Here is a 17268-nt window from a genome sequence, read left to right as displayed (position 1 = left end):
TTCTCCCGGTTGCTGAACACCCTGTTATATCTGCCCACCGAAGCAAAATTGACCCTTTCAAACTAAAAAAAAAATTTAAAAAAAAAATTAACACCTTAATTTTTCCACTTATTCCAAATAGTTTGGCTGATGGTATGGAACGGCGGCAATTGATGACGACCTTCTGTTCATTGAATCATGCATTCTCATGCTCTGAAATTTCATGTCGCTGTTAGTTGCAACTTTTTGGTCTCTATTTTTTTTTCTTTCCTCCTTGGAACTCGGAATTTGCCGCCCCTTATGCCCTTCTAGGGAAATCCGGGCCTAGATATTAAGTTGCACCTGTAAGTAATGATCTAGGTTCAAACTTTTACAAAAAGTGGGTGAAGTGAAAAAAAAAAATGAAGTAAAAATATGAAAGGCATCTAGAAACACCTGAAAAAAGGAAAACCGCAGAAACGCAGTAAATCAAATAGAACTACGGGCAGGTATTTTTCATTGAACGCAACAAAAGATGGGATGCTGATTTAAGGGAAAAGGACTTGCGTGCTGAAAAAATTCTATCTCGGCGCCAATGCGATCGATTTGTGTGCGGGACTCTGTATTCGGAGCTAAGAAATTCCAACCGAGACTTTTCGATAACTCTTTACATCATAATCATACACAAAAACATCACTGATATTTCACACTGCTTTGTTCTTCAGTACCTTCAAGGACAATGAAACTGCCAGGTAAGCGCTAAGCTTCAACCAAATTCATTCAGTCTAGGTAATCGTATGAGAAGGTTCATTTGTCTGTATGTCTTAAATGTAATATACCCATTTAATAAACACTCACACAGAGAAATTAAGAACAAAAAGAAAAAAGTTGATTGAAATCTTTTAAAAGACTGGTGAACACACCTTGTTTCTTCGTCTATCACTGGAGTAATTGAACCGGTTCTTGAACCATACTGTGCATAGTATGGATCTTCATAAGTGGCTGTGGCAGATGGTACATACCCTGCTGTATAGGCTCTAGGTGGGATGGTCCCGCCTCTCTCTGGGCTAGACAGGTAGCCAGCATCTCCATGAAGCCGATCTAAGAGCATAACTAGAAGTTACTAATAAAACATCGTAAAAATGTGAATTGAGGACTCATGTCTTAGCACGAAAGTCATCATATAACATTACTTTCAAATGTCATTCATGAACGGGCTAATTATTATGCAACTCAATTCTCAAAGAGATTTTATGTCAACTTGGCAAGTGGCAAAAGGGCTTAATACGTTCACTGCGAAGCAAATCAGGGTGAACTAAAGGCAGAGGGCTAATTCAAAGACCCACACCAGTGTTGTCAATTTTCTCTTCTAAACTGTAAGCTTCGCTGATCACAATATTGCTCAAAGTGGTGTGATAACAGGGAGCGCTCTCCCTAAGTAAGTAAAGAAGTAGAAGAAAAGGTGTAAGTTTATGAATATGAATGATTCGGATAGTGACGAATGTGTTTTATTTGAACTATGGCTATTGATGCGTCGTCTCGAACTCTCCGCAATTATATTTGGGGGGGGGGGGGGGGAGAGAAGGAAGGCGACAGGATCGTCGCCGGTTAGGTCTTAAGAAATTTCTCAGAAATTTGGGAACGGCGTACAGATAATCGTTAATTCGATAAAAAAAACGATGGAGGTTCGGCGTGAAATTTCTTACAGTTGGTTAATTTCCAGCAAAAGGGGTATTTCTCTAGGACGAACGCCAAAATGTTGAGACAGCGCTTCATAACCATACACATTTTCCTGATATAACACCGCTCTAGGCAATCTTGTGGTTATTTGAGCTTGAGCAAACGATTTCGTTAGAATCGGCGAAATTGATAACACCGGTGGGTGTCCTTAAACCGCCCTTCTTCCTCTATTTTTACGGCATCATTCGTTGGTCGCTATGCGCCTAAACGGTCATTTACCGTTTTGCACGGCGTGTAGTCATGGCGCTGGCATATGACAGTGGTGCTGCGAGCTTCCATAAAATTAATTTTTTGAGTGCTACTGACGTAGGTGCTTAACCGATAGAGAGTTTTGTGGCGATCGGTGGAAACCGTAGTTCCAAATACCTTGATACAGGAAGTATGGACATGATGCCCCTCCATTTTCATGGAGGTCTTCGGACCCAAAAATGGCGGCACTTTGTTTTGGTTTTTGAGGATAGGAGGGTGGTCATTACCATTTTTGAACCACCGATTGCGCTTGCTGCCAACCTGACAACATCTAAGATAATTGTTCTCGAAAGTAGCCCACAATTAGCCGTAAAACTATGTTGATAAGTCGTAATAATGCATTTGAGTAAATTTCTTGTTGCGATATGCAAAAACAGGGTGTTTAGGAATTTTCAAAAATAAAATTCCCTGACATTTCCCCCACAAAAACGGCCAAAAACCAGGGAAAATTTTAAAATTACCTGACACAGAAAAAATAATTCCCTGATATTACCCTGACAAAAAGAAAAAAACATTCCTTATTTTCGACATGGTTGAACTGATTATAGTCGGGGGGCATACGTAATCCCGTGTGCAGATTCGTGAAGGCATATTGTGTGATACATCAATCTCTTCGTTTTGATGTCTAGAAAAAGAAAATCGATGATGGCCATCTCAAATTTCATACAAACCCCCCCAAATTCAAGATGGCGGCCAAAATGGCGGTTTTGGGGTAAAAAAATTTAAAGTTTGCAAATACGTCGTGTCGGGTGTCGTTTCTTATGTATTTTTGATCGTAGAATCCGAATTTTCAGTCAAAAGTTAGTCCAAAGGTCATTTTTAGGCCAAAATCCAAGATGGCGTCCAAAAATACCTCTTACGGGTACTAATTTGCCTACTCGGGTCTACATGCATTGTGAGGTATCAATTATTAGGTTTTCAGGGTCGTAGAGTCCGAAAATGAGGTCCATTTTCCGCTGCGGCTCTCAAGAAGCCTTAAAATCAAAGATGGCGCCCAAAATGGCCCCCGGTCTTGCGGATGAAACTGCCATTTAAGGCAGCTATAACAAACAATACGTTCAAAATTAAGTTTCTTGGGTCAAGAAGTTCGAATAGGAGATCAGATGTTTACTCCTACAAAAAATTAAGCCTCTGAATCGAAAATCACTGCCGACATTGTTGCCAGTTAAAGGCGCAGACCGGTAAATGACTGATATTAAGAGATTTGCCGAAGGAGGGGTTTCGATAAGGGCCGTTGTTGGGCCCATACCCTGAGATTCTTCAATTTCACGATTGTTTGCTCATTTAAAGTCTAAAGTTTGCGGAATGTATCATGATTTGGTCATTTCCGGTCTATTTAGGGGTCTAATACCGGCCTAAACATGAGACTAAAGGCCGATTTTGGCGAAAAATGCGGGTTTTTTTACATTCGACGTGACGCTGTTTCTGAACGATCCCATCATCGGAGGAGATTGTTGTCCTTCAAGTACGTTCATTAAGGATGTAAGATAGTCACTTTGCCCAATTTTCGTTGATGGCAAACCTTGCGCTCAGAGTTAAAACGATCTTCTCAGAATTGTCTTGTTTTTCATCATTATTTAAAATGGCATAAAAAGGGCGACTCATCTTAAACCAGAAATAGATTCATTGGTGGAAAATGTACGCAGCTGGTCATAACTGTCCTCCAAAAAATTAATGGATTAAAGCCTCCCCAAAACCGCCATTTTGGCCGCCATCTTGAATTTGGGGGGGTTTGTATGAAATTTGAGATGGCCATCATCGATTTTCTTTTTCTAGACATCAAAACGAAGAGATTGATGTATCACACAATATGCCTTCACGAATCTGCACACGGGACATATGTTTTGTTACGTATGCCCCCGGACTATTAGATGTAAGTGAAAGTTTTTTCATGTTTTAAGAATATTATGTAATAAATAGTGCAAAATTCTAAACTTATGCGAAATATGTTTGCCTCATTTTTTAAAATTAAAAAGACATCAGTAGAAATTTTGCTATCAATCCCATTTTACTGAAATTTGATTCGTCATCAATTTGCCAAAAAAAAAAAAAAAAAAAAAAAAAAAAAAAAAAAATCCCGCGTTTTTTACTTTCTTGGCGTTTCCCTGTCACGAAAATCATTTCCACAAGATAACTCCGACAGTCCGACATGTCGAATTTTAGCGGATTCCCTGATGTGCTGGTTACACGCTCCATCAATTTCCGATCAAATGGTGGCTGGTGCGCATCTACCATCAAATTTCTGCGGCCTGCAAAAATTTGATGGTAGATGATGGAACTGTGGGGCTCATTGTTCATCTGATTTCTACACAACCGTGCTTATTTCAATCAACACGCTGTTTTCATTAATTTTACTCATCAATCTGGATAACTTTCGACCGCCATTTTGGTCATCATTTTGATCGGAATTTGACGGATTTGAGCGTGTAACTAGGCCATAACGTTCCCTAATTTCCCTGAAACAAAATAATTCCGTGGCATTTCCCGGTTTTTCAGGTCGCTAAACACCCTGACAAAACACTACATTTTAATCCATTTTGTATTTATATTTAATTACAGCGTCCAACATTTTTGGATCCTGAGAGCTCCATAAAGCTCAAGATGGAGGAGCCAATCAAAACTCATATGCACTTGGCAAAACTGTATCTATCACGGTGTTCTAGGCCGTGTCAGAGGTGGGAAATGCTATAAAATTCATTAGAGTGAAATTTCATGAAATTTTTTGAAACCTTTGGGGATACATTCAGACGGCCACGAAACGCCCAACAACGGTAATCCTCGATTTTGAATTTTTCACGTCCCTCCCTTCTCCCCTCATCTCCCACTCTTTAACAGCTCAGTTTGCAAGATATAATAAATAATTAATCCATAAAAAATCTTAAAATTAATCGCATAATTAATCGTAATGCAGTAACGATATAGAACCTCCCCACAAGAAAAATAACCTCCGATTTCCAGCAATAGAGGTAAAACGTATTATCCATATTACCAATCACATTGTCGTCTAAACCTAGAACATTCACACGGTGCAGATGTCAATGTTTTCATATGATTTGGAGGTGAAATTGGAGCTTCTCTCTCTAAATTTCTTGTAGGTGCCCCCCTTTCGGATGTAGCATTTCATTGGAATATGAAATTGCAAAATGCGAAATTTCACTTTCCATCTCTAGCCGCAATCACCAAGTCTAGTTGTAGCTTCTTGATGGCAGCAAACCTTTCCCGCCCCAAATTCAAACTCCGACAGGTTGGCAGTTCCGACTACCTCAGCCCGTACCTTGACGGAGGGAGTCGGAATCACAACCAGGCTGAGGCTGCTCTTAGTTGTTACTTTTTATCCGCGTCGCGTCCCGGGATTCAATCCTAGAAATGTGAGTATTTACTGTTAAAGCCCTTTTGGGTGGCACTTGCTGTGCCCTTTTCAATGTTGTGAGTTGTGAATTGTGGTGACCGGCAGGCCACGTAAAACCTAACCTCTTTCCTTTCCACCGCCAAACAATGATTCACTCCTCGCGTTTCCTTTTTTCTGTTAAGGTGATTCGATGGACGCCATATTTTGTGTCAGAACGGCATGCGATATATCGCATCGATTGGTTCCATTTTTTCAGCTACTCGTCACTTTTCTCCAATTTTGGGTTGCAATTCTGTTGTCAGGAGACTAGAGCACTCACTTACCAATTTTAACAAAGCAATTCTACGTAATAAAGGCGTGGTTTTTTAGAAAGAAAACACGCCTTTATTACGTTGAATTTCTTTGTTAAAATTGGTGAGTGCTCTAGTCTCCTGAGAATTGCGATCTCAAAATTTGAGAAAAATGACGAGAAGCTGAAAAAATGGAACCAATTGATGCGATATATCGTACGACGTTCTGACACAAAATATGACGTCCATCGAATCACCTTAATGTTGAGTCTCGTCACAGCTCAAAAAGGATGGTCGATCGTCGTCGCAACACGATGTTTGTGGGATACAGGGAAAAATGGTCAAGCTGCAGGGTTCTCATTCGACATGTTGTTTTAGACTTTGGTTCAAAACAAATTTCTTTTCAGTAATGTAACCGGACTCACTACCGGTAATTCGTCCATGATAACCCCAAAATGCCTTTAAATCAAGTTTATTTTCCAGGAGCTCATCAGGATGTGTTTCTTTTTGGATTCAGTGACTCGGCAGACACTATACTCCAAGAATTTGAAGAGTTTTTACTTTCGACTCGAAAAGTTTAAACTCGTTCAGGCAAACCGTGCCGGGAGAATGATACAAAAAATTGGCGAAATCGCACGATGTGGCGCCACTCCGTCCACCGAGTTGGACTGTGTTGATGCAATCTACACTGATAGGTAGCGCTGGCAGTCGCGCACACTACGAGTGATTACCGATTTTTCACAACCCAGTCGAACAGTGCAGACGGATTACTTACTGGGTGACTATGTCCCTCCCGCACCCTGTAACCTCAAAGGGTGAGGGTATTGGAGTGGCATAGTCATCCACAGTCACGATGACTGAAATTTGAGTGTCCTCAAATATCAGTCACCTCCAGGGATTGAACCCGGGACCTCAGTGCTGGCAGCGAACTGCCTTGACCACTACACCACTGAGGCTGACCTTTTTCGTTAAGTACCCTGTATTAGTGTTACCTCAAAAAATGTCAAAGCCGTAGCAACGATTTAAAGGGGGGGGGGGGGGCGGGGGGAGTTCGCGATGTCTAAGAAAAACGCGACTTTTAAATGTTGAAGTTCCCGACGGGAACTTGTCGGCCTCTGCAGCATCATTTATTTAGGATGATCAGCAGGCTCATTACTTTCCGCGTTAGTATTAAAACCGTTACGTTAACGCCGTCGTTAGCGGCAAAAGTTTATAATCGAGCGATTATTTCACTCCGCGCCGATCCTTAAACCGTGGCGGGATATTTGAGTCCGTCGATAAGTTAAAGGTTGCTCTACGGCAACCTCTAAGCTAACGATTCGCGGCAAGCTAACCTAACCTAACAACGTACCCGCGTCACGTGAAGAAAAGAGATTTGATTAGAGGAACCGTGTTGTTTTCAACTTACGCCATCGTGCAGTTGGAGCGCTGCTTGTATCATAAACGCTCTCTGATTGGTTGATTATTATCTCTCACGTCGGCAACGTTGGGGTCCAGATCGCTAACTTAACGACACTAAGTTATCGAACGATGAATAACGATCAGCGAAATTCGATGTAAATTATCGCTCGGCTAAAGGACGTCGTTAGTAGGGCTGTTCTATCGGTTGTCGGTAAGCTACCGAAACAGTTCCGACAAGAAAATGTTACGATAAGAGCGCTTGCTGATAGCGATCAGAGTTTTCGGAGGTGACGAAAATAAGCTGTTGCCATGTGTACATCTATTTTACGCGCCGCCGCGCCAGGCAATCTGATAAACCGACACACGGGGCAACAATGCATTGAGTGCGAGCTCTCAAAAATCCGATAAGGCCGGCTGTTAACGATATAATCGCCACTGTCGGTACTGCAGCCAGTTTCGGCAAGAGACGATATCAATAGTGTTCCGGGAAGAATTCGTTTGAACACCCCTAGTCGTTAGAATTCAGTCGTTATCTGTGAGTCGCTAACTTATCAACTCGGATATCGAAGCGGAAAATAATCAGCCTGCCGATCCGGCAAAAAAATTTTGTAGGTTCAATTCACACCAAAAGACAAGTTTTGGGGGGATGAAACCTTTGATTTTCGAAAACTGAATGAACAAATATCGAAAGATATTGCGTTACGTCACGTTTTCTTTACATACCTGAGGATGACTTAGGAAGAGCGGGAGAATAGGCTCGCAGGAGGGGCCCTACCCTAGGTAGAGTGGAGGACCCTGGTAGAGAGGGGGTGGTCATGTAATACGGTTGATGGTTTCCCGAATTTGATTTACTACCCTGAAACACCAATGATAACATAAAAATTAAATTTATAGAAACAACACTCTTACATAGACGCGTACATAATGCAGAGGGCAGAACCGCGGATAGCTATGCCACCGCAATACATCCTGTTTGCCCCTTTAAGGTCCTCGGATGGGTGCCGGGTGGGATAGGGATAGGATCATCCGCTCTCAATTAGTCGACAGTGTTTGGCTGTGTTGTGAAAACTCGTGTAGAGTACCTTTTCAGGGAGAGTAGCAGTGTAACAGGCAACGTCCGAGTTGGGTCCCGTGGTACCGTGTCGGTGATTAGATAACCGAGTTGGGTCCCGGTGGACTTTGCTCCCGATCGAGTTGGGTCCCAATGGACTTTGGTCACTCCTAACGTTAAAGGAAGATAGGAGTAAATTCGGTAACCGTGCCTAGCTATGGAATCGCCGAGAAGCAACAAAATCTTTTTTCTTTTTAATTTTTTATTTTTCTTTTATAGAAAAAACAATACATTTATTCCTATTCATTTTTATAAATCAAGGAAACAAGGAACGGTCACGTTTTGTGACCTAGTCAGTACAAATAAAACAATCTAAAAATGACAAGACACTTACGACGGAAGGAACTTTTTAGAAACTAAGCGAACGTATTCTTTAGAATGACCGTTACGGATAAAGGGCACTTGGCTAGGTAAAATATCTCCCGAGACGTCTAAAATTGGTCGCGATTTTGCTTAGAAGCTCTGGATTGCAACGGTGCCATTTTTTCGGGTGAAAACCTTCAATCGTGACTGCATTTTAACCTATTTCAATGAACTTTTCTTTCAAATGCCATTACTTAATACAGACTTCTGTATATTAGATTCTGGGTGTTCGGTTTCACCTTCAAAATAATAATCATTAGAAATCCAATCACAGTGATGAATCTGGGAGCAACAAGCTCCGCTGAATTCCATTGGCCCCAGCCTCAGAATGAACGCGAGGCAGCGCACCAATCACGAGCCGCGCGCGAGCGCGAAATTCAAAACGTTCAAAAACTTAATCTCTCAGCGCTCGCCAAGTTCAAACTCGCCTAGCGGTGCTCCCGTGAAGTTCAAACTCGCATAGCGGTACTCCCGCCAATTTCTCACACAGCGCTCGCGTCGACCAATCACAGCCAAGCTCGTGGCAACGCTCTCTCACGCGACCGGTATAAATACTGGGACGCTGCGCTCCATGAATTCACTTCTAAGTGATGCGCCGTCCGATCAACACCCAGTCTCCAGATCCAGCCAAGCAGCGAAGCAAGCTAATCAAGACCTAGGAAACGAAGACTCAACCAAGTTCAAGCAGCAGCCAGAAAGGAATCTCGAACCCAAGTCAAGAATCAAGTTCCTCGAGCACGGTCAAGGAGCGAATTTGGCGAGCAAGTTGAATCAACTCATCTATAGCGATTGGAGCGGCTAATCTCTCAGGGTCATCACGAAATCAACTTTAATATTCCACTTATGGCAGTCCGATCTAAATTCACCCAGGAAAAATTTCAAGACATCTCTGACTAAATTCACGTTTGTATCAAATCCTCCAACCGGAGAAGCCGATTCATTTATGAATCCGGAGTAAAAGTAAGTGCAATAGCACAGAGTAGTATTCAAAATTTCAAGTCCTTTTGACTTTCCAGCGCAAAGTAGAAGCCGGCGCATTACGTGCCTGGTGGCCCTTCAGGTCTCCTACCCATGGTAGTAGCCGGCTCACTTTGAGCCTGGTAAAAATAAAATCACCTAGGACAGGATCTTTCTGATCAATTAAAAATAGTCTCTCACTTGAAAACCGCATATATTATTCCATTTTCTCTTTCTTTTCGATCCTTTCATTCTTTGATCTCTCGGTAGAATCACCTCCAACCTTTTAGGTCTAGCACATGTTTCTTCACCATTTTTGAGCCGTCATCCCATATTCTTTGGTCCCTCGGAAACTTATCACTTTTTGGCTACACTCATTTTTACTGGTATTTTTTTGACCCGCTCAATCCTTACACTGGGTTCACTCATTGCTGAAGGACGCTTACCTACACGATTTTAGCAGTTTTGGTGGACACAAAAATGCGTATTTTAGTTCCCAAAATTGTTTTTCTTGGGGGGGGGGGGGGCGACGGGAATTCAACAAAAACTCACTTAATGGGATGCTCACTTTAATCTCTCTACCTCTTTAGCTTCTCTACAAACAGAAAGAGAGCGATCTCATTGGTGGAAAAGGGTGGTTGGCATGGACAAATGAGGTAAGTAATTGATTAAGTAGCGAAAAAACACAAAATACCTTATAATTAGTCCATAATTTTCTCCCTTCCATTAGAACCACTCGTTTCAACCTAAAAGATCGCTTCATCTTTCGTACTCTTTGTCTATCAATTTTAAAACTCAGTCTGCTGATCTGTTAGTAATTACCGTGTAGCCGATGAAAACCCTCCGCAAGAGCAGGCAATTTCTCTTGAATTAAACAGATGAATAAGCCCTGTTGTGTCGCACAACTAGAATATTCTGAGAAAAAGATGTGTATTTCCGTGCTATTTCGTTCCGTCGAATTGATTCTTGAAGTTTGCCGAAATTTATATTTCAAACACTCCGACTATCTCCTGTGATCTCAATATGAAGTATCTCATCACGATGACGCGGCTCGACGCAGAGAGTGATGATGAAAGTTCCCATTTGACGCATTGCAATGAAAGCCGTTGAAAAGCTGGCCATCTGTCAAAATTGCTGAAATATCTCGAAGGCCGGGCGAAAAAATTACGGGTCGCCCATTGGTCACTCTAACTCCAGCATTTAGTGTGCATCACGACAGTTAATACGATTCTGGTTTACCGAAGCACCTTTGTAGTAGAGAAAGTATAGCAACTAGGGCCTCTCCATGGAGACCTTTAGGCACCAAAAAGCTGGCGCGAATTTTAAATGGCAGGGGGTTGTTGCCAACCTTCAACAGCTACTTTTGGTTGCACTCCGCTATCAAAAAAACATTTTACGGCGAAAAAAGAAAGGTGCGACCTCAAAAATGCCAACTTTTCAGGGAAGCTGAAAAACAGACTTCCCTTTACATACAAGCTGGATACGTTCAAAAGGAGGGCATGATACGTAAAAGAAGAGTTGAAACATAATATGACCTAGAAGCATCGTTTTTGTGAATGCAGTGCGATATGAACCGCGTTTAGGAGAAAAGAACCAAGCCACATCAGCTAATGCCAAATTTAACCAAACAATTGAATTTTTCACGAGAGAACATTTAAGCGAATGCCTTTGAAAATGTTAAGAAATTTGCTTCGTGCTACTCAGAAAATTCACTGAAAGCACAAAAATCCGCACAACAGTATTCATATCTATATATTTAATATCCTAAGGCCTTTTGTGGCCTCCTACAGTTTGTGCTAATTCGATCTCGGAAACTACTGGACCGATTTTCCTCGGATTTATTTTAAAAGAAAGCTCTTAGGCTGCAGATGTGCAGGCTACCATCGGTTTTTCGATTTGCGCGACCGACGTTGCAAAATTTACCTCGATTTGATGACGACATATTCGCATATTTGCCGATGGACAGGTTGTCCCAATTCGATCTCGGAAACTGCTTGACCGATTTTCCTCTGATTTGTTTTAAATGAAAGCTCTTAGGCTGTAGATGTGCCAGCACTCCTTGGTTTTTCGATGTGCGCGACCGATGTTGCAAAATTTACCTCGATTTGATGACGAAATATTTGCGAATTTGCCGATGGACGAGTCATATGGTTGGGGGACCTCCCACCCTCTGATTTTCCGTTTCCCTCTCCACGTAAACCCATCCCTACCTACCGTTAACGCGTGTCACCCTTCTACTCTGGCATGAGTCCTGTGGCAGTATCCCTCCCTTCCTTATGCCGTCTCACTCGGACCACCTGCTACGCATTTCCTCCGTCGCATTGCTCATAATCAGTTCTCGGTTTGTCCAGGTTTCTTTTTAGTGCGTCTGGAATTTTGCTTTCTTGACTTTGTCTTTAGTTTTTTTTACAAAAAAATTATTTAATTTTGATAGGTATTTCTCAGTAAATAATTTTCCTTTTCACGGCAGCACAGGTTTTATTAATAATTCACTTTTTTACAGCAGCTCTTGTGTTCTTCCAAGAGAATCGGCAATTAATCTTTACTCTTTCGCACCGTTAAATTTTCACAAAGTGTTTTGATTTTTTTTTCCAGGAGTGTTTTTTATTTCTCAAGGATGTTTCTTTTTCTCGAAGTAGGTGGTTATCGTTATTAGTTTCTTATTCTTTGTTTTTGAGTTTATCGTTTGCCTCCAGGAAGTCCACTAATTACTCGTAGTAGCAAAATTTGGCTCGCGAAGCGAGCCAACATTCACTCGCGGAGCGAGTGACTGGGGGTCCAGGGGGCGAAGCCACCGGCTAGCGGCGCAAGCGAGCGTAGCGAGCTGAAGCAGCTAGTCTATATATTTAATATCCTAAGGCCTTTTTTGGCCTCCAACAGTTTGTGCTAATTCGATCTCGGAAACTACTGGACCGATTTTCCTCGGATTTGTTTTAAATGAAAGCTCATAGGATCTAGATGTGCCAAGACCCCTTCGTTTTTCGATTTGCGCGACCGAAGTTGCAAAATTTACCTCGATTTGATAACGACATATTTGCGTTTTTGACGCTGGACGAGTCATATGGTTGGAGGACCTCCCACCCTCTGAATTTCCGTTTCCCTCTCCACGTAAACCCATCCCTACCTGCTCACAACACATGTCACCCTTCTACCCTAGCATGGGTCCTACGGCAGTTTCACTAATGTCGGGGGTCGGCTCATGTCTTCTTTCAAGAGAATTGGTGATTTATCTTCACCCTTTCGCACCGTTACATTTTCAAAAAGTGTTCTGATTTTCTTTTCCAGGAGTGTTATTTATTTTTCAAGGTTGTTTCTTTTTCTAAAAGTGGGTAATTTTTAGTTTCCTATTCTTTGTTTTTGAATTTATTATTTTGCCTCCAGGAAGTCCTCTAAGCACTGGTAGTAGCAAAATTTGGCTCGCGAAGCGAGCCAACAGTTACTCGCTCCGCGAGTAACTGGGGGTCCAGGGGGCTTGCCCCCGGCTAGCGGCGCAAGCGAGCGTAGCGAGCTGAAGCAGCTAGTAAACAATTAAATTCTCAAATTAAAGACAAAAGCTGATGCGGCTTGGTTCCTTTCTGCTTAAAGCGGATTTGATCGGAAGGAAAACGTCCCCTCCCACTCAGTTCGGCGAATCACACTCCTCTGCCGACCTCGCATTGTTGCCACATGTCTCCTGATCTGTCGCCGCGCGCAGTTTAAAATAGCCGATTTTCCCGACCTTTGCTCCTTTCCGCTCTTATAACTCGCGACCAAAACATTTCCCCAGCATGCGGTAAAGAGCTAGAGGGGCTACAGAGAGTCGGGAACAACATATCATTTTTTCATCAAAATAAAAAAATGGCTTTTTTTAAAATCGGCCCAAACGTGAAAAAATAAGGGGTCTTTTTCGAGCGTTCCGGCGCTTCGGAGGCGATAACTCGAGCTGAAGTTGACAAAACCCTATGATGTTATACATTTTCTGAAAGCTCTCGTCACGCTGAATACAATCGTTTAAACCGCGTTTTCCAAAACTTCTTGGTTTTCGAGTAATAAATTCGCGAAAATTTTGCCGGTTTTTAACTTTGACCCCCCGCCTCGTCTCCCCAAAATTTTTGGGGGGCTTGAAACTTTGGGAAAAGATGGGGCATTGTTAGGTGAATAAATAGGGAAAGTCTCAAAGGTATCCGCCCCGAGCCCCAAATGGCCCGTTTTGCACGCAGTCCTTTGAAATTCCCGCCATTTTTTACTGGCGGGAATTTCAAATTTGGCCCCCCTTTCTAAGCTTTCTAGTCTCCTCTAATATAAAAAAATCTGGGTCCTATTTTCTAATTCTGATCACAGCGGGCTCAACTAGAGACTAGGAAAATTCGCAACTTTACCATGTAATATAAAAAAACCTGGATCATATTTTGATAATCTAAAAAGAGCGGGCTCATCTAGAGACAATCGCCCGTCGATAACTGCAAAAGTCATGAAAATCGGCCCGGTAGAATGTTGGAGCTAAGCGTTACCAATTACGCAAAATTAGGAGCTATCGGAGCTTAAAGTATAGATACTGAGGACCTTACCTTACTTTTCAACATAGTCTCCGCCGATATCCAAAAATTTTTGATACCGTGGCACCAGCTTCCGTATCCCTTCTGCAAAGAACTCAGGTGACTGCTTCAGGAGCCAAGAGTCGACTACGTGCTTTACTTCTTCATCAGTGGCAAAGCTCTGACCTCCGAAATCCACTTTGACCGCCTTACTCTCCTGATCTCGCACCGGGTGAAAACTTTCTGTTTCCTCATCTCAAAGAGGATTTCGGAGGTCAGAGCTTTGTCACTGATGAAGAAGTGAAGCACGTTGTCGACTCTTGGCCCCTGAAGCAGTCACCTGAGTCCTTTACGGAAGGGATACGAAAGTCGGTGCCACGGTATAAAAAATGTTTGGATACTGGCGGAGACTATGTTGAAAAGTAAGGTAAGGTCCTCAGTATTATGCACAGTATTATGAACATTCGCTCAATTCATCTGTTAATCGTTGAAATGGGCCTGTTGCATACAAGAGATAAAGCCGCGCGAATAGACTTAATAGAGGTTAAATGACACGAAAATTAAGATGGTCACAATAAAAAAGTTTGAAATACACTCCTTACTGCGCAATTTGCGTTGTTAGGAACGCGCTTTTTCAAATTTCCCGCGTCTGGGGGCAGTCTTCTGATCACCGGAAACGAGGAAACGGCGGGCTCTGTGATTTCCGGAAGTTGCCGAGTCGTCGTTGTTGTTGTTATTTGTTCCTTCAGTTTGTTTACAAACCCAACGTGATCCCTTATAGTGGTCCATATACGCTTTATGCGGTAACCAAATCGATCAACTTTTAAATATCCAACGCAATCCTTCTACATTTCATTTCACGACATCACGAGCTCCGATTTTTAGGTTATGTTGTCAGTTTTAGTTGACCGGAAATAGCCTCGAGTTGCCGTTATTTGTTTCCGTTAGAAAACTGCCCCCAGACGCGGGAAATTTGAAAAAGCGCGTTCCTAACAACGCAAATTGCGCAGTAAGGAGTGTATTTCAGACTTTTTTAATGTGACCATCGTAATTTTCGTGTCATTTAACCTCCAAAAAGTCTATTCGCACGGCTGTATCTCTTGCATGCAACAGGCCCATTGAGAATAACTACTATCGCGCGAATCATGCCCGGTTTCAAAATGCTATAATTTGCACCCGCGGTGCACGGAGGTTCATTCGGGAAAACTGCATTTTCTCGGCGCCCAGTGGGCAAAATTATGAAAAGTTCAACTTGTTGGAAAGCTAAGAGTATGACCTACAACAACATTTTCACAGATTTGTTTTAGCTTTAATAATTGCAGAGAAAAAGAACAGGGAAACTTACTTTTGAAACGACCCTCGTAATTCATCTTTCTTCGTCAGTACTTGCGTCGCGTCGATTCATCAGTATATTGAAAAAAAAGGGGGGGGGGGGTAATGGTGACCTCTAAAGCTCGCAGGTTAAGTGGGGAATAGAACTGAAATCCTCTCTGAGAGTCTGCCTCCTTACAGGTCCAAACTAGCCAACCTTCGTGAGAAAGATGATCATATTTCCTTACAATGATACCTTCTTCCACGTCAACCTAGCACTATAAGAAGTTAAAAATAAAACATATTTACTGTAATTTTTAGTTTTCGTCTTTAAAATTCGTCGTAAAATATTATCTATATATTTAATATCCTAAGGTTTTTTTTTTGTCCTCCTTCAGTTTGTCGAAACTGAGACTACTGGACTATTCGATCTCGGAAACTGCTTGACCGATTTTCCTCTGATTTGTTTTAAATGAAAGCTCTTAGGCTGTAGATGTGCCAGCACTCCTTGGTTTTTCGATGTGCGCGACCGATGTTGCAAAATTTACCTCGATTTGATAACGACATATTTGCGTCTTTGCCGCTGGACAGTTTGTGCTAATTCGATCTCGGGAACTACTGGACCGATTTTCCTTGGATTTGTTTTAAATGAAAGCTCTTAGGCTGTAGATGTGCCAGCACCCCTTGGTTTTTCGATTTGCGCGACCGATGTTGCAAAATTTACCTCGATTTGATGACGAAATAATTGCGTTTTTGCCTCTTGACGAGTCGTATGGTTTGGGGACCTCCCACCCTCTGATTTCTCGTTTCCCTCTCCACGTAAACCCACCCCTACCTGCTCACAGCACGTGTAACCCTTCTACTCTGACTTGGGTCCTTTGGCCAGTATCACCCCCTTCCTTATGCTGTCTAACTCGGAACACCTGCTACGCATTTCCTCCGTCGCATTATTCATAGTCAGTTCTCGGTTTGTCAAGATTTCTTATTAGTGCATCTAGCGTTTTGCTTTCTTGATTTTGTCTTTATTTTTTTTTTTACATTGAAATTACTTAATCTTGATGTGTAATTTTCAAAAAATAATTTTCCTTTTTACGGCAGCACAGGTTTTATTAATAATTAACTTCTTTACAGAAGCTCATGCGTTCTTCCAAGAGAATCGGTGATTAGTCTTCACCCTTTCGGACTGTTACATTTTCACAAAGTGTTTTGATTTTCTTTTCCAGGAGTGTTTTTTTATGTTTCAAGGATATTTCTTTTTCTAGAAGTAGGTGATTATCATTATTAGTTTCTTATTCTATGTTTTTGAATTTATCATTTTGTCGCCAGGAAGTCCTCTAATTGCTTGAAGTAGCAAAATTTGGCTCGCGCAGCGAGCCAACAGTCACTCGCTCCGAAAGAGACTGCGGGTCCAGGGGGCGAAGCCACCGGCTAGCGGCGCAAGCGAGCGTAGCGAGCTGAATCAGCTACTTGAAATAAAAATTATCAATGTTTCAAAAATATTAAGAGAATAATATTTTAAATACATTTTCATAGAAACATCGCTGAAACGTAAGGACTTCTTCTCAATAAAAAAAAAAAAACTCTCCCAAGAATTTTACATCAATATTCAGTGAGTGACGGTGGTATTTTGAAAACCTTTTGTTTTGACTGGGCCGACTGTATGCAATAATATGCAAAAAAGGAAAAAGCAAATTACTCAACGATTAGATCAGTCATATGGAAGTGGCCGTTACGTAAGTCAATTGCATCATCGATTTGGAGCTGCGTGGATCACATCGGGTAAAAAACTACGAAAAGAACTTTCGATGATCCGCACACAATTTTAGTTGGACTGCGGAAATACCGGATCACTTTAACAGGAACGCGCGACCCAAACGCGGATGCAGAAACGCGGCGGGTATTCGGTGTATCTAATATTATGAATAACGGATAGGTATCTATTTATTACATATCCATATCTTTCTCAACCATACAAGGTTTTTTTTTTTTTTTTTTTTTTTTTTTTTTTTTTTTTTTTTTCCATAC

General features: G+C 41.8%; 1 protein-coding gene across 18 annotated transcripts in view; it reads right to left on the bottom strand.

Annotated features, from left to right (window-relative positions):
• Positions 1–17268, bottom strand: part of LOC109037045 (coiled-coil domain-containing protein AGAP005037) — a 313866-nt gene that overhangs the window by 193621 nt on the left and 102977 nt on the right. For all 18 annotated transcript variants that reach the window (XR_011899170.1, XR_011899171.1, XM_072296272.1 and 15 more), the window contains 2 exons: positions 7711–7843; positions 882–1059 (listed from right to left, as the gene is read on the bottom strand). Coding sequence is in view for 16 of the 18 variants with exons in the window: in XM_072296272.1 (XP_072152373.1) it covers positions 882–1059; positions 7711–7843 (311 nt within the window). In the remaining 2 variants the exon portion in view is untranslated. The remainder of the gene's footprint in view (positions 1–881; positions 1060–7710; positions 7844–17268) is intronic.

Source organism: Bemisia tabaci, chromosome 2, assembly GCF_918797505.1.
Source record: "Bemisia tabaci chromosome 2, PGI_BMITA_v3".
Classification (NCBI taxonomy): Eukaryota; Metazoa; Arthropoda; class Insecta; order Hemiptera; family Aleyrodidae; genus Bemisia; species Bemisia tabaci.
Note: the sequence above shows the minus strand (reverse complement) of the source record. Positions and strands in the feature narration are given on the sequence as shown.